This window comes from Pygocentrus nattereri, chromosome 16 (assembly GCF_015220715.1).
Source record: "Pygocentrus nattereri isolate fPygNat1 chromosome 16, fPygNat1.pri, whole genome shotgun sequence".
NCBI classification, from domain to species: Eukaryota; Metazoa; Chordata; class Actinopteri; order Characiformes; family Serrasalmidae; genus Pygocentrus; species Pygocentrus nattereri.
In genome coordinates this window covers 14,537,000-14,556,508 of record NC_051226.1, presented here as the reverse complement: position 1 = coordinate 14,556,508, position 19,509 = coordinate 14,537,000, and the positions used below count along the sequence as shown (strand labels likewise).

The window sequence follows — 19,509 nt, the reverse complement described above, 5'->3', positions numbered from 1 at the left end:
TAGTTGCTAGCTAACGTGAGCTAGCTCAGAAGGAGCTTTACTTTCAGTGCAGAAATGAAGAAAACGGCTGTGAACCTGAATAAACTTATTCAAGATTTTTGCCTTCTGGAGCAAGTATATCACATACAACACCATACCTGTTATAACACCTTAACAGGAGATATAAACTGTTACTAGGTTAGCTACAGCGTTAACCCTGGAGTTATGTTAGCTAATGCGTATTTTTTTGTGTTCACAAGAAAATAACAGAGCTGAAAGGGAAAAACAACATCCTTGAAATAAAGTTAGATGAAAGCAATAGGCTATTAAAGTTTTCGCAGAATAAGGAAAAGCGCTTGACTGAAGGTGAGTATTTACGTTAGTAGCTGGCTAACTAGCCTTTGTGTAAGTTGCTACTGTTGGCTAGCTGCTCGGTGTCAGTATTTTTCCAACGCCGTCCTTAATTTTATTCCACTAATGGGTTCTTTTTTAACACATATATAGATAATAAGGTAACATTGAAAACGTAATACAACGAGCTGTAACATTACATTTCTAGTAACAGTTATAGAGAGTCGACTGTAAATAGTCGGAACTTATTGGAGTAAGGCTCCAATCTCCTGCTCTGCACATTTTAGTGTTTTCCCTGATTCTAAGTCACCTGATCCGGTTAATCTTGAACTGCGGTTGCGTCCAAAACCGCATGCTACTAAGTAGTATGTCAAAAAATAGTACACCAGCAATATAAGTCTATTCCCAAGTATAATAATTTGTAGTGTAGTAGTGTGTGGTTTTGGACGCAGCTTAAGTGTTGGGGCAGGAGGAAAATATGTGCAGTATCAGCGCTGGGAACATTAAACAGAAAGTCTTAGTATTTGTCTCCCTCTAGTGGTAGATAAATATAATGTCAGGTCATTTTACATTCATGCATACTCTGTCTTTTTAATTACCTGTAGTACTTACAATAATACCAAACATTTATCTATAGAAAGAGATGGCATGCTGGGGACCATCAAAGGCCTTCAGAACAACTTGCAACAACAGTGTGATCTTCGAGGTTGTATATGTGATCTAGTTACCTGCCAGAGGACTGAAAATTATATTAACTCATTTTTAAAAATAATTTAGTGAGTCCACTGTGTAAAATAAAAGAACACAACACCTTCAGTGTGGTCCAGATGGTCTTGTGTGCTTTTGATTCCCTTCATGTAGTTGAAAACGAGAAGCTGAAAAGTGCTGTTCTTGATCTGAAGAAACAAAATGAAGCACAAGTGGAGGTTAGGTGAATCAACCCAAAGATAATGAATTAAATAGTCATTTTTAAATATAAAAACTATTACTTTGTCTAATATTTCCTCTGTTGTACATATAGGAAAGGAAATGTTGTATTCAAAGATTGGAGAAAGAGATGAGAGCTTTGGGAGAGCAACACCAGAGGGAGATGGATGACTGTGCTAAAGAGATGCAGAGGAAATGTGAGCAAAAACACCAACATGTCTATGTAGTAAAATTTGACTATATTGTGCACCAGTCTTTTGCAAGACTCTATGATGTCTAAGGCCAATACAAGGCAAAAAAGGATGTTGTATTATATTTTTGCTTTTTGTTGAAGTGGAGTCCAAAGATGTTGAACTGAAAGAGGCTCTGGATAGAAAGGAAAGCACTTTGGATGAGATGAGACAGAAAATGAAGCAGCAGGAGAAAGAAAAGCAAAGTGAAATCATAAAGCTACAGATGGAGGTACATCTAGAGTAGTTTATCAGCTCAGCAAAACACAAATTGAACTGACCTTTAATTACAAGATTTCAACAAAACACTATTTTTCCAGATGCTTATGTAGTGATTCTTCTAGACATACATAATGCAGTAATATTCAATAATCCCTGGCCCCCTCTTTGGATTGCAGTTTGTTTTTATTTATAAGTATAAACATACCTGCTTGTTTCCTTGCCAAATATGAAACACATTCAGGCTTACTACCTAAAAGCTGGATGTGCAGAAGTGGCAGACACTAAGGTGGATCATAATTTCTCAAGCCAATTTAGGCTTTAACTTTACGTGGTCATGTTTTAATAACAAAGAAATTGGACATACTACATTCAAGATTAGGTCGATAACCCAGGGATTCGGTTTCATGGTAAACCCTTGAGATGTTTAAGAACAGGAAAATGGAGTTGACATTGCCTAACAATAGATCTCATTGCGGCAATTGAAAAAGACTCCATAAACGCTGATTACCTTTCTTTGTAGTTCAGTGCTAAGCTTGCAAGGGCCCAGAGTGTGTCAGTCATGACCCAACAGCAGCCACAAGCCTCTGGGCTCTTCCCTCAGAACATCTTTAAAAGGGTGAGTTGCACTGCTATGTGCACTATGGCACTGCACTGTACTTGTTACAGACTGTTTTTTACAGTAAATGAGTAAAGAAGTGTTTGTTTTGGTTTTATGACAGTGATTATATGTGTGTTCTTCTGCTCATCTATAGAAGTTGCAATTTCTGCAGGAGGAAAAGAACAAGGAAATTGAGGCTCTTCGTCAGAGAGTCAAAGAGCTAGAGCAGCAGAATCTTCATGGTTTGTCTGAGTCACGTCTGAAGAAAAAGAAGAATTAACAGATTTTACCCCAGTCCAGTATAGAATGATAGATTGTTTTATTCTAACATGTATAGTACATTTTTGGTACACCTTTAAACACAATGTAATATATTTTGTTATAAAATTAGTTTTGTTGCTACTTGTTGTGTGTTATTTGTTTCGTGTTCTTGATCATACAGATACGTACATAAGCTGCTCTATTTGTATGAACCACTGTGTATAAGGAAAAGCATTGCAGAGGTCAATAAGGACTAAAGGACTTTGGAGCACGTTCAGCATGTGTTCATCACGAATTAACGTGGCCGCTGAAAACCTATAATCTCATTAGAAACGCCTTGTAATTCAGCACCTCTTACAAACACACACTCACACATGTTAAGTGTCAAACTAGTATTAGAGACCTGGAATAACTTCACTGATTTATAAGTGTGGATCTCTTTTGCAAACACACCTGCTTACAACTTCCTAACTAGGGTGACCATTTAGCCCTAACATCCTAAAAATGTTTTATTTTTGTTTATGTGTTTATGTTTATATGTCCCATAATTATTTTTGTTTATATGTTTATGTTTATATGTCCCATAATTAAGATGAGAAGGCTTTTTTGTCATAGCTGTAGCATTGTATGTAGCAATGTATTGTGCACAGTGGTGCACACAGTAGATGTGTACTCGTCAGTTTATCTATTTGTAATACAGATGAAGGCAGTTTGCTAGATGAGCCATTGATATGGTGGTGAGCAGGTAAGATAGTGCTCACCAGGAAGCTTGCAAAGCTTGCAAAGTTGGCAAGCTTTTCTGCAAACTTAGCAACGTTTTAAGGCAGTGTAGGAAGAAATTTTAGCCAGATGTTTCTCGTATCTCGTTCTCGTTCCCTTCTCGTATAGAAGGTAAATTATTGAGAAAAGATCTCTTCTGTCCTAGTGAACCTGAGTTCCTCCAGTTGCTAAGCACTGTTAGTGGCATTCTGTGCTTAGTGATACGCCAGAGCAGTCAGGACCATGTAGGACTGCATGTGCATGTTAAAGAAGGCTGTCTAATAAATGTGTTAATATTTGTCTAAACATCCTTGTGACCCTGTCTGTATTGGCCCACTGAATATTTGGCCCCACTGTTCCTTACACTATTGAACACTATGCACAGATGACTAGAACATGTTACCCCAAAACTGATTAAACAAAAGAAAATCTAACAAAATTCTTTAAGCTCTCTTGCTTACACAGATTTAATCTTAGCATGCTCAAACAAACCATTCAGGAAGTATATTTGGATCATTTAAATATTGCACGTTTCAGCAGAACAGCACACTTGAACGTGCTGATTGTGAATTTGCATCCTGCAAGACTCACTCTAAAGATTATGAAGCTAAGTATAATCACATTATCTGCCGAACTCTTTTGTGTGTCAAAGAGGGACTGCGCTAATCTCTTTTAGTAGTTACATAACGTCTGAACTTTCCCTGTACCCGAAGTGCTCATCTGAGATCAATCTCATTAAGCACAGAGACAACACTTGTGTCTTCACAGTCTGGCAAACGTACTGGCTAATTGTTAAGGCCGTTCTGTTGTTAACAGCATGTCAGTGCAAATACATAGTGCATAAAAAGTCATTAGGAAAGTGTCTGGCATTTCACCTCATTTGGTCTTTCATGTTTGAGAGACCTCTCTCTGGAAATTAATGAGGATTAAGGTATGCCTAAATAAAGCTGAGAGATTAAGAGACATGACACCAGCATAATCCCTTCTTTGACAGTGCACCTTAGAGAGATAAAGTGGGAGGGAATATTGCAGGACTGTGTAGGAGGCATGTAGCATCTCTCCCAAAAGTTTAGCTTACAGCCTTTAACAGATAACAAAAGAGGGGGGAGCGTGGAAGGTTTGGTAAAATGTTAATAGAGCCAATTTGTTTTTACTTAAAAAAAGTATTTTGAGATGTAACATGACAACAGATGCCATTTAAAGAGGATGTGAAGACGTGGAGGGACCTGGCGCTGTTGACTGGAAGAAGAGGCATGCCTTAATCCAACCTCAGAAGCGTAAAGCAGGGGTGAGAAACAGTTAAGATCTGTCTAAAAGTTGTTTTTCTTTTTTCTAAATACAATTTTTTTTAAGTTTTGTATTACATAAATTACAAATGTATCAATGTACATTACATTCATGTAACAAGCTAAGTGAAAGAAATTAAGCTTGTTTACTCTGTAGTTATTTTAGCCTTAAAAAGCAACACTATGCGTGTGACTGCCGATCAGATGTCTCCACAAGTGCCACGACACAGCCTCTACAGCCTGACAGACAGCTCTGATTGTGGGCCGGAGAAAGAAGAGGAAGAGGAGCCATCCAGACGCCTCACACCCCTGGAGAACTTAACACTGGATATGTGTCACAATGAAAATACCATCAAGGAGCTGACTGTGGGTAGAAGGGTTGGCTTCTACAAAGTCCGTGGTGAGATCGGGTGTGGGAACTTCTCTAAAGTCAAACTGGCTTTCCATGCCCTTACCAAAGGTAAGATGAATCATGTCTAGATCATTCTTTAATGGTTGACCTTTTTGTTCAGTTATTAAGATGAAAATATGCTATTCAGTAACTACAATAAATTATTATTTTGTAAAATATATATATTTTGTAGTCAAGAGAATGAGGAATTGATGTGTGGACCCACAAGCTGTTGCAATTTAAGAGGTTAAATTAAATTAAAGTATTAATTCTATGAGACAGATGCAGGTTTCTTGGCTGCTTTTCTGTGGAAATTTGTTAATATAGATCAGAAGCTAAAGAGATTAATATGCAATAATCACATCAACATAATTGCTTCTCCACTTTGTGCATTCACTGCAGACAAAGTTGCCATTAAGGTTCTGGATAAGTTGAGGCTGGACCTGCAGACCCAGAGAATGCTGTCCAGAGAGATCTCCAGCATGGAGAGCTTGTTTCACCCGAATGTTGTGCGTCTTTATGAAGTGGTGGAGACGCCAAGTCGATTATACCTGGTTCTGGAGTATGCTGGAGGAGGAGACCTCCACAGCAGGATCACCTCTCAGGGAAAAATCTCTGAGCCAGAGAGCAAGATTGTGTTTGCCCAAATCCTGTCTGCTGTAAAGCATATGGTCAGTTCTAAATCCCATTACACAACAATATCAGAAGTAGCATTTACCAGGTATTACCAATTTTAGCAGAAAAAAACCCTTAGGGTCAGTTTCCTGGACAGGGATTAAGCCTAGTCCTGGACTACACAGAGCTCTGAATGGAGGTTCTCCATTGAAAGGAAAATGTAATTCAAGGCCAGGCTTAATCCCTGTCTGGGAAACCCTTAGCATTGCTTTCGTGTAGAATGTTTGTGCAGATCTACTAGTGGTCTAGATGCCTGTGTCTACACTTCAAGAGAAAGTCATCTTGTCTTATTAAATGTTTAATAAGATGATCTAGTAATTCTTATGCAAAGCATCCTATGTTGGGTAAGACAATGCAATAAATGTGTCAATTGTGTTGCAAATCCAGAGTGCTGCCCCAGCCTGTGCTGTTACAGTTAGATGCAATACAACCATTTCATTTTGTTAGATCATTGTCATGTAATTTACAGTGGGTGCTAGGTTAGTCATAAGGAATTGTGCTCTTTAATAAGTAGAGAAAATTGAAAAAGCAGAAAAAATGTCTCTTTTTTTACTTTTTTCTCTTTGTATAAGTTTTGCTATATGAGTATCTGCATATCGCTGTTGTTGAAAGAAAATCTTGTTGAAAACCAAAATTGTAACTTTACAGGAGAAGGAAAAAACCTAGTTTACATTTACTGTAAGTCAATGTAACCAGAGTTTTTTCAAAGTCATTTATTTTGGTCCATTCCTCATGATATTTACATACAATATAAAATATACAATATATTTTCAAATTATATCAAAAACTGAAAAACAATACAAGGTTTTCTTCTGACAGCAGCAATATGAAAAATCTTTTGTCTGACTATATTTATCATATATTTCAGCATGACAACAACATCATCCATCGGGACTTGAAGGCAGAAAATGTCCTTTTCTCCTGCAATGCCTGTGTGAAGGTGGCTGATTTTGGCTTCAGTACGAGGGTCAGCACTAACAATCAGATGTTGGACACCTTCTGTGGCTCTCCCCCATATGCAGCTCCAGAGCTGTTCAAGGATGAGTCCTACATGGGGCCACCTGTAGACGTGTGGGCTATGGGTGTTCTCCTCTTCTTCATGGTGACTGGCACCATGCCTTTTCGTGCTGACACTGTTCCTAGGCTGCGGCGTTGTGTACTTGAGGGGGCCTACGTTCTGCCTATATGGGTGTCAGCTCCATGCCAGCGGCTGATTCAGGGCATCCTGAAGCCTGAGCCTTCTGAGCGCTATGCTCTGGACCAGATGCTGGGTTGTGAATGGTTGTTGCCTGTGGAGTTTTTCCGTCCTGTTCCACCCACATACCGGCTTAACCCCATGCATCTGCTGGAGTCTGGTCCAGGAAGGCTGAACCAAGAAGAAGAGGAGGTGCGTGTTGCTCTGCAGGAACTGGGAGTGACTGAAGAACACATCCTCAACAACCAGAGCAAGAACAGTCGAAGTCCAGTCACAGGTATTTATCGCATCATATTGCACAGGATGCAAAGAAACAAGGGAACTGAGCGCGCCCCTATGATCACAGGTGTAGTCAAAGACCCTAAACGGGACAGTCTTCGCGCCTACAGGAATTTACGGCACACCTCAAAACTGTGTGTCCTTTCTTAACCTTTTGAGCTGATTATTTGTACATGCTAAGGCTTATTATTCAGTGGAAATGATTCAGTTATTAAGCTTAAGGATAAAGGGCTTATGGATTTTATGTCTGCAATAATTGAACTGATGGAGTTCACTTGTTTTAGATTACAAAGTTCATAGTCTTGCATTGCAAGCTTAGCAATTATCATCACTTAAAGGTGTAACGATTTCAATACAGTATAGAAAAATTTAAAAAAAGGAAAAAGGTTTGAAATTGAAAGTATATCATAATTTTAAACCATATCTCTGATATGGCACATTAAATCTTAATTGAACATTGTATCAAACCAACTGTATTGTTTGTTTATTTTTTATTTAAAAGTTTGATGTAAAATTTATGATGTAAAGCATCCTTGGTTTGTGAAAGGCGCTATATAAATTGAACTTATAATAATAATAATAATTATTATTATTATTATTATTATTATTGTTATTGTTATTATTACACCCCTATTATCAATAGGTGACAATTTCAGTTGTACACATTTACATGTGCTTTTTAAATGTATTTATTTATATTCATTTTGCTTGCACCTTGCCCTTAATATTTTGTCTTCTCCTGTTTGTTTATTTTCACATATTTTTGCATATCAAAGAAGTGCAAATAAAGAGATTACTTATCTAAAATGTTTATGAAACTAAATGAATGATATTTAAAGACATTAGACATTTGCTTCAAGAATTCAAACACATTGGCTGTTAATGAAATAAAAAAAAACAATAAGCTTCTAATAATAAATGTTAGACTGTAAGTTAAGAGCTGTAACAATCATGTTATGTGAATGTTTTCTATTTTTGTTAATAAAGTGCATTACAGCATTTGCTTTCTTTTTTATCTAAGTGATCAAACAACTTAATTCTGTGTAATTTCTTCTTCTATTAGAATAAGAAATTGGTGATCCTGCCATTTTATTTGCTATAAGTGAAAAGTTGTCTTCAAATTCTATTCAAGTCCAATTATTTTCAAAAACAGCACCAAATTCTTAAATGCTGATGAATGCAAACAATCTGTGCATTAAGTATGGCTTTAAAAATTAGAACAGGCTTTTCAAGCTCACAATTATGCATGCATAATTTCTTTCATTTGCAATTTCTTTCATTGGCCTCCATCCATCAGGGATGAGAGCTGCAGCAGGCCTTGCAGGAGCCACAGGCAGTTTTTGTGACATTGAGCCCTAATAGCAGCCCAACACCCCCTCGCTGCCCCTGTGGCCTCCTCATTCTTCACTTCCCATCTGCTCACCATGGCAGATGGAGGTGCGTGGCAGCTCAGACATCTGCTTCTCCAACAATGGGCCCCTTGTTCAGGCCCCCTTTCTGACGGGACAGTGTGCTGCCATTGTGTTTTGGCTCTGTGCATTCAGATCAGAGGCCACTGCAGCAGGCAGCTGGCACTGTTTGTGGCCTCCAATGCAAATCTGCTGAAGAATGAAAACTAAGGCAATACAGTTTTCCAACCGAAGAGCCAAAGCAGTCTGACAACAGCACAACCAGAATGGAAAGGAAATAAACACATTACACAAAAATTCATTTGATCATTTTATTAAAACTTTTTCTGTCAGATTAAATATTTCCAAACTTTTTTTTCACATTTTGACATCTCAAATATTTCCACAATGAAACTTTCAGAGATTCTTTTTTCCTTTTTTTAACATCTCAGATATTTCCAGAGTGAAACCTTCTGAGCTTTTTTTTTTTGAGATCAGATATTTCAAAAGTAAAACCATCAGAATTTCCCCCCTTCTAATCTCAAGATTTCCAAAGTGAAACTTGGAGATTTAATTTTCAGATTTTTTTCTTCTTTTCTGACATCTCAAATATTTCCATAATGAAACCTTTGGAGATGTTTTTCCTCCTTCCTCATATGCAGTAAAATCTAAAGTGAACCCTTTAGAGAATAAGACCCTTCTGGAGAGTGGAAAGCTTATTGCCCGCAGTGAGGTGCCTCTACTGGGGAAAGTGGGCGTGGTGGAGTGCAGTCCGACTAAAAGCTCCACCTTTTTGGCCAGAAGCCCCGCCTCTTCGGCTAAAAGCTCCGCCTCTTCGGCCACAAGCTCCGCTTATTCGGCTGGAAGCTTCTCCTGCTCTGTTCGAAGCTCAGCCTGTTCAGCCGAAGCTCCGCCTCTTCGACTCGAAGACCCGCCTCCTCTGCGCCTCCAACGCATCGCCCCGTTCGCCGCCCAACTCGCTTCTCCTTCCTCTCCAAACCTCATCCGCACAAAGAATGAGGGCCATCGGCTCGCTCTCGGCCCGGGACACCCCTCACTCACACAAACGAGGAGGGGGCTCGGCTCGACGTGCGCGTGGCACGAAGAGCGACACGAGCGCCGCCCGGGCCTGTCCACGCGCGCGTTCGCGCATTCATGAGCCTCCACAGGAGCTTCATCAGAATCATCCTCGATCCTCAGAATGAGGAGAGTATTTCCTTCAAACGTGCAGCAGCAGCGCAGTGCAGAGAGGCTCAGCGCGCGGGCAGACTCACTTCCGGAACCCACTCGTGGCAGCTGCGGCTCTCTGCGCAGAACACGTGCAGCTTTTCCAGAGCGGGGTCTTCCCACGAGCCCTCGGTGGGGTTCTGTTGGAGGAGAAAACACACAAACATGAGCAAATGTGTTCACACTGAAAGAGCTGCTCTTATTCTGAAAGCGCCTCGCGTGCATGCAGTTCTATGAACAGCCTCCTGTTAATGAACAGCCGTGCGTACCGTGATGAGCACGCAGTGCGCGTCTTCCAGCTGCCCCGCTTTGTCTCCCAGCAGCTCAGCGAGGCGCTGCGCGTCGCTCACTCTCACGATGCTGATGTCGTTGTCGAAGCAGAAAGCCTGGATGAGGGTGAAGTGGATCTGCAGGGCGATGTCGCACTCGAACTCCTCGTCCATCGCCAGCACGCAGAAAGCCACGCTGTCAGGATCGCTGTAAGCACGGAGAAAATAGAAACGTGAGCAACACAAATGTAACCGAACCAAACTGAGAACAATAATTCAGTGCAGCGCTAAACAACAACGCATCAACGCTAAATAAATACTTACACATTCATGACTTTGGCAGACTCGTAAACGCCGATGGTGAGGCACTCGTTGGCCTGGGCGGACTCCAGGGCCTCCTGCAGAGCCTCGCCGGTGCGGCGAGCTTTCTCACTGCAGTTCTGCACGGGAACTTCCTCCAGAGTCATGGTGAGGCTGGTCAGGTTCCACAAGGTAGAAGCAAAAGAAGCTGATATGCGAATAATCCCGAAAGGATCTGGTGTTGAGTCAGAGCAGAGGTCCAGCTTTTATACTGTCTTGGCTCGTGGCAGCTGGTGAGAGCCGCGACTCTTGATTGGCTGAGCTGGAGAGCAAGCTGATGCCTGCGCCTTCTGATTGGCTGAACCGAAGGGTGTTTTGATATGCTAATAGCTATTGTCACAGTGCGGCTCGTGGCAGATTGATGGAGATCAGTTTTTTTGGCCTGCAGACTTTTTTTTCGTTTTATTTATTCTCTTTCAAGAGCCATGCAGCACATTTTAATGTGGAATGTGAAGTTTAAATGCTCTGTGACATTTTGGAGACCCAATAACATTTAGAGCCGATTCTCTAAAACTCACAAACATTTAATAATTCATTACTAAGTAATACTTCTATATGTAACTGTTGTAAAAAGTTATACAGCAGCTCTAGTTGGCTATCAAAAGCATTTGAGCCGTCTTGACGTTGACTGCAAGCACAAAATAATACTGAAAAGAAAACAGAACATTTATCAGTAAACAGTTTATAGGACTGAAAACAGAGGAGAGAAAGTGTGTGGAGCGTTGTGGTGGTGAAAGAGAGCGAGTACAGAACTATAGACCCCCCCCCCCCCACCCCCCACCAGGCAGAGGGGCAGGTGGAGTGTGGCCATCTGTGGAAGCGCTGAAACGGCTCTATTATGAGTTGAGAAACTTTTATTATTAGAGCTGCATAGAAATGCAAATGAGTCGCGCGTGCCGTGACGCCCCGCCGGACAATCTGCCTCGCGCCGGCCAGGGGTCACGTGACACGCAGGCAGCAGCTTTCCGCAGAGCAGTTTGCAAATGCATAGAATAAACGTACATATGCAAAGTGGTTTTGTGCTGTATTAGGTGACTTGGCATGCACGTGCGTACCTGCATTAAACTCGAGGACGTTTAAGTTTTGCGTTTTAGTTCGCCTATATGTGCTTTAAGAGTAACCCGGTCTGCACATTTCAAAGCCCAAACTTGTCCACAGCGAATGTAGATCAGGCAAAAGATCCGCATGCAAGCACAGAATACAGACATGCAACTTTAAAAACAGATATGAATGCTGTCCTTTTGTGATCCAGGCACTTTCCTATCACAAGATTTCTACTGCATATTTGGTAATAGACAGATCCATACCATGGGCAAACTGAGAGAGGAGCGCTGACAGAAATGTAGTGTGGTTTTAGAGAACAACAGACGGGCAGGTTCAGGCCTATTGTTAGCATGCAGGAGCAGATGGAGGGGCCTCCTCCCACTCAGCCCCATTCAAGCCCTTCCATCACCATGCAGCACCTATAGGCCTATTGTCCATCTACCACACTACAACAGTCCAAATAAAACCCAGAAACAGATTAAATTACACATTAGTCTGTTTCAACACAGGTGTTCAACTTTGCTGTTTTCCATTTGGCGCATTTGTGTAAGTTGCTAAAGACAATGAGGAACCTCCTCGTGTGGGAAACACATCCGATGCAGTTTGCCACTCAAAGATGACTTTAAACCGTGCTCTAACGCGACCGTGTAGCAGGCTAAACTCACTGCACACGCACGAGCTGGTGCAGCTGCTGGGGCGCGTGCAAGTCGCAGCACATCTGCAGGGCGCAGTGACAGGTGTCAAGCAGAGCCATTCCGGCGCGTGCAGCCTCTAACCACCCTCTCCTTCATACCCCCCCAAACCCCCCCCCCCCCCCCACGCCCTATACACACAGAGCTGCTGTGAGTCATTGTGTTCAGAGCCACATGAGCCGCGTGCTGCCAGCTGCCGCGGAGAAGAAGAATAAACAGCAGCAACTTTCATCATCTGGATCATTTTAATGAAACTACCAGCAGTGAAATCACCACCCCTGAAAAAAGGAATACTATAGGAATTTCTACAGGAATCTATTCAGTCAGTTACCAGCTTAAAAGTTGCAGGAAGCAGGTTGCTTGAGTTAATTTTGAGTTAAATTAACTTTTTATAGTAAGTTAACACAATAAAAATACGCCTCTTACATTCTATTAACATTTCAATTTCAGTTGACTTAAAACAGACTAACTTTTTTTTTTAAAGTTGAATCACCATTATTTATAGTGGAGTTTATTACTGGCTACACAATGATAGCCTAGCATAGTTTAGAATAAGATAGCACTAAAGGAATATTATACGAGGATATTACACAGCACTATATCGTATGATATAACTTATCATAGCCTCACTGTTTTACTTATTTTGTGAGAGCCCAGAATCAGATCACACTGTGATGTTATCACCAGTTTCATCCTGCAAATTCGATTTGTATTGCGTCCCTGTTGTCAGTTTGAACAATAATACGTGTTTGTGTTGATGTTCACTTACTACTGGCGTTTACATGAACATTTTGATCCAGACCCTCTTGGGTTAAAATAACAAAAACAAAACATTTCTACAGTGAAATGTCTGACACTGTTTATCCTCTGACACATTAAAATCGAGGTTATGTGGACTTAACCTTTTCTGTTTTGTACAGAATTGGCTCAGGTAAGACAACAATCTGAATTGGTGCTGTTGTTCCCTTCCTGGCGTTTCTTACTCAAATTGTTAGGGCGACCAACTCACTGACTTTTGAAGATAAAAACACTCGTTGAGTTTCTGTAGCTGGCGTTTGTTCAGTGCATAGAACATAATAGAATAGAAAAAAAACCAAGCAAGTTCGTTCTTTGTCCAAAACTCCAGCCCATCAGTCGTGCTGTGAATAAAGACGCAGGCTGCAGAGGAGCTGCTTCGCCGGGAGCTGATAGCGATCAGAGAGCTTTTGCTTTATTGACCCTTCACCCCCCTCCTTTCCCGTCGCTATAGCGACAGAGGAGCATCCCCAGATGGCACGCGCCTCGTGTAAGGCCACCTCAGCGAGAGCAATCGAGCAGCGCGTGTCTGATATTATCAGCCAGAAATAATGCAGAAGTGTGGAGTGACTGGAGCTCTGATTCACTGCACTGACACACTTTCCTGTATGTCACCGAAACGCACACGTGATTTGTACCAATGTCACTCCAAATGAGGCGCAATATTACTGTCTTTTTATTTTCTGTTTGAGCAGCATGTAAAAGCATCCGAGAGCTTTATTCCCGACTGTTAGTGCTAGTTTAGTAGGCAGGTCAAATGCAGTTTGCATGCATGCAATGACAAAATAGCACATTTCTTTTGGAACCTGAATGATGTGTCAATCGGTTGAACACTAGCATAATTACATTTTATCAACGCAACTATTTACTTCTTATAGTGAAAATTGGGCTGATGTAGTGCATTTTATGCAGGCGCAACTGAATCATGTGAATTCAAAGCACTGTTTTCTTTCAGTGTGGATGAACGTCTCTCTATTATAAAGCGGGTTTTAAGCTAAAATATAAGTAGTCTGTGTGCATTCAAATGCATAATTGATACTTTATTCACTGAGAAACTATACATGAAGCAAACGCGCTTGCGAAATGACGGGCCGAAATATATAATAAGCTGAAGAAAAAAAATCTTTTCTGGGTTGAAATGTATGAACATTTCCACTTTGCACATTTGTTTCATTCTTATTGTTCTTCTTTGGCAACAACTCTAGTTATAATATACTTTGCTACTTTGGAGCCAATGTGCACGTTTGAATCAAGTAACTTAAATACAATATCGCTTATCCACGTAGCACGAAATGTCCAAACCATTGTTTCCCGCACAGCTGACAGTTTACATGCTGCGGTGAAAAGCTGCAATTTGAAGCTGGATAAAAGCGTAAAAGAGGTGCCTGAACTCTGACCCATTCATAAAGAAACTTTTTGATGTCTTGCATATCTAAAGGCACGCGCCTCCTGCAGCTCATGTTCCTTCAGTCAGCCAATCAGGGCGGTCGCTGCCACGAGCGCGTGCCACGTCCCGCCTATAAATACTGGTCGCGTGCCGGGAGGATGTTACTTCACACGCTCTACACTCACCTAACTCCACACACACCCCTTACTGAGCACCTAACCAACCCCAAACACCAGGACGTACTCAGCACTGCTGTATACCTGAAGATGGCTTCTGAGGGCTCGTGCCTAGAGGAGGCCATGTTGTGCGCGCGGGATGAGGGTCGCCTCACCGCTGGAGTGTACGAGTGCGCCAAAATCATGAACGAGTAAGTATGAGGAGAGACTTTACATCTCACTCTGAACAGTAAACGTACTCATAGCTCGCCAGAACTCTGACATGTCCAGTCTAGGTCATCTACTGGTGGCCAAACTAGCCAAGCTGAAGGTTAGCAGTGTTGGGGGTGCAGGATGAGGACTGGCTTGTGGATTAGGTTTTGTGTTGGGAAAGGAGTTTGGGATGGAGACAGAGTGAGTCAGGGTTGTTCACTTCAGTGTTGTTATTCTGGGGTGTTTGATAGTGTTAGCCATGCTAAGTCACTCTCAGCTTGTGCTCATGAACTTTTCTCCGTGCTTACAGCGATCCTGACAGCGTGGCTTTCTGCGTGCTGGCGATGGACGAGGAGTTCGAGTGCGACATCGCCCTGCAGATCCACTTCACCCTCATCCAGGCTTTCTGCTTCGACAACGACATCAGCATCGTGAGAGTGAGCGACGCGCAGCGCCTCGCTGAGCTGCTGGGAGACAAAGCGGGGCAGCTGGAAGACGCGCACTGCGTGCTCATCACGGTACGCACGGCTGTTCATTAACAGGAGGCTGTTCATAGAACTGCATGCACGCGAGGCGCTTTCAGAATAAGAGCAGCTCTTTCAGTGTGAACACATTTGCTCATGTTTGTGTGTTTTCTCCTCCAACAGAACCCCACCGAGGGCTCGTGGGAAGACCCCGCTCTGGAAAAGCTGCACGTGTTCTGCGCAGAGAGCCGCAGCTGCCACGAGTGGGTTCCGGAAGTGAGTCTGCCCGCGCGCTGAGCCTCTCTGCACTGCGCTGCTGCTGCACGTTTGAAGGAAATACTCTCCTCATTCTGAGGATCGAGGATGATTCTGATGAAGCTCCTGTGGAGGCTCATGAATGCGCGAACGCGCGCGTGGACAGGCCCGGGCGGCGCTCGTGTCGCTCTTCGTGCCACGCGCACGTCGAGCCGAGCCCCCTCCTCGTTTGTGTGAGTGAGGGGTGTCCCGGGCCGAGAGCGAGCCGATGGCCCTCATTCTTTGTGCGGATGAGGTTTGGAGAGGAAGGAGAAGCGAGTTGGGCGGCGAACGGGGCGATGCGTTGGAGGCGCAGAGGAGGCGGGTCTTCGAGTCGAAGAGGCGGAGCTTCGGCTGAACAGGCTGAGCTTCGAACAGAGCAGGAGAAGCTTCCAGCCGAAGAAGCGGAGCTTGTGGCCGAAGAGGCGGAGCTTTTAGCCGAAGAGGCGGGGCTTTTGGCCAAAAAGACGGAGCTTTTAGTCGGACTGCACTCCACCACGCCCACTTTCCCCAGTAGAGGCACCTCACTGCGGGCAATAAGCTTTCCACTCTCCAGAAGGGTCTTATTCTCTAAAGGGTTCACTTTAGATTTTACTGCATATGAGGAAGGAGGAAAAACATCTCCAAAGGTTTCATTATGGAAATATTTGAGATGTCAGAAAAGAAGAAAAAAAGATAATAAAAATAAAAAATCTTCATGTTTCGGTTTGGAAATTTGAGACGACAGAAGAGGACAAAAAGTTTTGTCAAATTTGAAAATTAAAAGGAAAAACATGTAAAAAAAAAATCTCCAAAGTTTACTTTGGAAATATGTTGATAAAAAGAAGAAGAAGAAAAAAGAAGGAGAAAAAAGACAAGAAGAAAACAAAAAACTCCTAGATATTTTGAAAAGATTTTATATGTTGAAAAAAAAAAAACAAATGATGAAGAAGTCCACTTTGGGAATGTTTTAGGCTTCACTGTAGAGATGATGCATAATATTACAAAAATAGTTTTGGAAATAACTTTTCTGTGATGTTATTCATCTGATTAAAAGTTCCTGAAAAGTACAACATGTTTAACTTGTGTTTTCTTTGGTTTGAAGTGTTCAGCTGCATGTATGTGCATGTGTTCCTGTGCAGATAAGAGCAGGTGAAATACAACATTAGTGTTGTTAGTTTATGAAACTGAGTCAGCACATTCACCTTTAATGATCAACATTGTTTATGCCAGATTCAGCTCCATTACACACAATCTAACACATGAACATTAAACATGATCTCACCAAGACTGGGTTAAAAATCTAGTTATAATGAAGGCCCTTAAATTGTTTTTGTGAAACTGACCTATTTGCAGTTCCAACCAGACTTTTCCTTGTCCTAATGATCACCTGAGAATCACACATCATGAAGAGCTCAGTGGAAATATGGCAGTAAAAGAAAGCTGGACAGGCCGAAGAGAGCAGAGGGTGATCTGCAGCTGTGTATTAACAAAAGAGACAGCTATACGTTTGTTGTTTGATAAATTATCTAAACCCATATATACCAGGCAGAGAAGGAAAAAAAAACATTTTTTTTCTCTTCAGTAGATCAAAATATTAAGTTAGTAGCTCAAAAAAGCCCAATGGCTTACTTTCTCAAAATATTGACTTAGCATATCAAAATAATGCCTTATCTTCTGACCTACTACATTGACTAGGTTAGAATAAAGACAAATTTTCTCAGAATATTGAATTCAGAATAACAGCATATTAGGTCCAAATTATGACTTAATATCTCATTAGACTGACTTCTTATGTCAAACAATGACTTAGTGTCTTGTAAAAAATTACTTAAATGACTTATCCCAAAATAATTACTTACTGAATAATAAACACACAAATACATAAATAAACAAATAAACCTTGTTTAAATCTTACTGATGAAACTATTAAATAATTATTTTGCGATAAGTCAAAATTTGAAGTAAATAAATCATTGTTTTGAGATGCAAAGTCAATATTTTGACATACAGTTGCCTGTAACAAAAACAAAACCCAAAAATGCTACATTTCTCTCACCTACCTGGTGTTAAGGGGCGTTGAAAACAATCAATAATATAATAACATAAGTGCTAAACTCAAGAGTTTCTTAGATGTTGCTGAGCAACTGTAGCTCATTAGAACTGCTAAAAAGGCCAGAGATTCACTCGCTTTCCAGTTACTGCCCAACTCAATCCATCCATCCATCCATCCATCCATCCATCCATCCATCCATCCATCCATCCATCCATCCATCCATCCATTTTCTAAGCCACTTCTCCCTCAGGGTTGTGGGGGGGTGCTGGAGCCTATCCCAGCAGTCATTGGGCGGAAGGCTGGATACACCCTGGACAGGTCGCCAGTCCATCGCAGGGCAGACAGACAGACACAGACAGTCACTCACACCTAGGGGCAATTTAGCATGTCCAATTGGCCTGACTGCATGTCTTTGGACTGTGGGATGAAATCGGAGGACCCGGAGGAAACCCACACAGACACGAGGAGAACATGCAAACTCCACACCACGCCACCGTGCCGCCCAACTCCATCCATGAAGGAAAACTAAATGATAAATGGTCATTATACTTTAAACAATAGAAACATTAGTCTTACTTCACTTTATTCCAGATGCCAGGCCAAAGATGTCCAGAGATAATATTACTCATAATAGTTGAATTACAAGGTATTATTTAATTGTTTGATCATCAGCTTAGTTTCATTCAGCACAAATAGTAGGAAATAGGAAAAAAAGAGTCAGTAAGTTTCTCATCACTAGAACACTGCAATAAATGTTTTCTTGTACAGCAAAACATAGAGGAGAAAGCTATGGGAGAGCGGAGTATTAATGAAAGGCCAAAAAAACTAAAAATGCAGCAGTTATTTTATTATTTTAAAAAGAAAAGTTGAGATTTGGTTCAGTAAAAAAAATCAATGAACTTCACACAGAAAGAGCCAAAGCTGTATGACAAGCTATGCAAAGCCCAATATTTACCACTCGTTTAACATACCAATACAAACAGACCAGTAATCTCTGCTCTGTAATCTTGAAACATGCTTTAAAAAAGAAGTCTCAATAAACTGTATAACAAAATTCTGCTTTAATAGTATTATTTTAAAGGATATTTATGGATAAAACGATTAACCAGTTTCACAGAAGAGATATTATTAACTAATATAAGTCAACTGTATAAATGATGTCAAAATTTAAAAAGTAAATAAAAATTAAGGAATGGTATCAGCACACAGGATCTCTCACTTCTTCTCAATAAGGTTTGTGGAATAATTAAGCTGCTGACTGGTCTTTATAACTCAAGGCCTTTTGCCTGAGGCTCAGCCAGCAACAGCCTATGATTGGTTGAGAAAGTGCCATCTGGCTGATGAGCAGCAAATCCCATGTGAGCTCAAATGTCTGATCAGGTGGAGGACAGAGCAACAAGAAAGAACCTGCAAGTCAGGTAAGGTTCAGCTCAGGATTTAAAGCACTGCATTGTTTTTTGTTCATGTCTATTCCTGCAACTTCAAAGGTTTGAGCATAATTAAGCAAAAAATAAAAATGAATCTAACAAATGAATAAATCTACATGCTTTAATTGGCCAGGTCCAAGATGTAGGCCAACAAGGAACATAAGTCATATGCAGAAGTTGGAACATCCTGGTCAAATTGCATGTTTTGTTGATTTTGTAAGTCATAATAAGTCCACATCCTCTACAGGGATGTTAAACATAATGGATAATTGCACAGCAATTGCACATAAAGATGTGTTCCCTGTAGAGGATGTGTGCTCATTTTTACTTTCATAGTATCAACACAACCTTTAATTTGACCCCAAACTCTTGCATATTGACTGTAAATAAAAATAAAATGACATTGAATTACAATATTTATAAAATGCACAATATGTAAAAATCTACAAAATACATGCAACAATGTTATTGATATATTTAATTTTAAAAAGTATTTCACACATAATCATATATTATAGTACATCACTTTACATGCCTTTTTTTTGCCTTTTTTTTTTAGTCATGATCTCAATATTTTAACTGTGATTTCACCCTTTCAGTGAAAAC

General features: G+C 41.0%; 3 protein-coding genes and 1 pseudogene across 4 annotated transcripts; 3 read left to right on the top strand and 1 right to left on the bottom strand.

The window, feature by feature from the left end:
* Positions 1 to 54: 54 nt before the first annotated feature.
* On the top strand, positions 55 to 2,587 carry LOC108439619 (coiled-coil domain-containing protein 152). The gene is made up of 8 exons (XM_017718114.2): positions 55 to 114; positions 240 to 345; positions 968 to 1,036; positions 1,192 to 1,256; positions 1,352 to 1,454; positions 1,592 to 1,719; positions 2,230 to 2,325; positions 2,462 to 2,587. The coding sequence occupies exons 1-8, from the start codon at positions 55 to 57 to the stop codon at positions 2,585 to 2,587; spliced, it is 753 nt and encodes a 250-aa protein (XP_017573603.2).
* A 1,787-nt stretch (positions 2,588 to 4,374) lies between these two features.
* On the top strand, positions 4,375 to 7,525 carry si:ch211-22d5.2 (serine/threonine-protein kinase NIM1). Of its 2 annotated transcripts, none has more exons than XM_017718126.1 (4): positions 4,375 to 4,615; positions 4,818 to 5,073; positions 5,407 to 5,675; positions 6,548 to 7,525. In XM_017718126.1, exons 2-4 carry the CDS (start codon positions 4,818 to 4,820, stop codon positions 7,301 to 7,303), a joined length of 1,281 nt encoding a protein of 426 aa, XP_017573615.1. In that variant the 5' UTR covers positions 4,375 to 4,615; the 3' UTR covers positions 7,304 to 7,525. The 2 variants fall into 2 exon arrangements, with proteins under 2 accessions (XP_017573615.1, XP_017573614.1); XM_017718125.1 differs by having other exon boundaries at positions 4,771 to 5,073.
* A 1,467-nt stretch (positions 7,526 to 8,992) lies between these two features.
* LOC108439629 (growth arrest and DNA damage-inducible protein GADD45 gamma-like) lies at positions 8,993 to 10,645 on the bottom strand. The gene is made up of 3 exons (XM_017718128.2): positions 10,362 to 10,645; positions 10,038 to 10,245; positions 8,993 to 9,908 (listed from the first exon to the last, which is right to left on the bottom strand). The coding sequence occupies exons 1-3, from the start codon at positions 10,502 to 10,504 to the stop codon at positions 9,795 to 9,797; spliced, it is 465 nt and encodes a 154-aa protein (XP_017573617.1). The 5' UTR covers positions 10,505 to 10,645; the 3' UTR covers positions 8,993 to 9,794.
* Positions 10,646 to 11,273: 628 nt separating this feature from the next.
* Positions 11,274 to 16,409, top strand: LOC108439620 (annotated as a pseudogene).
* The last annotated feature ends 3,100 nt before the right edge of the window (positions 16,410 to 19,509 follow it).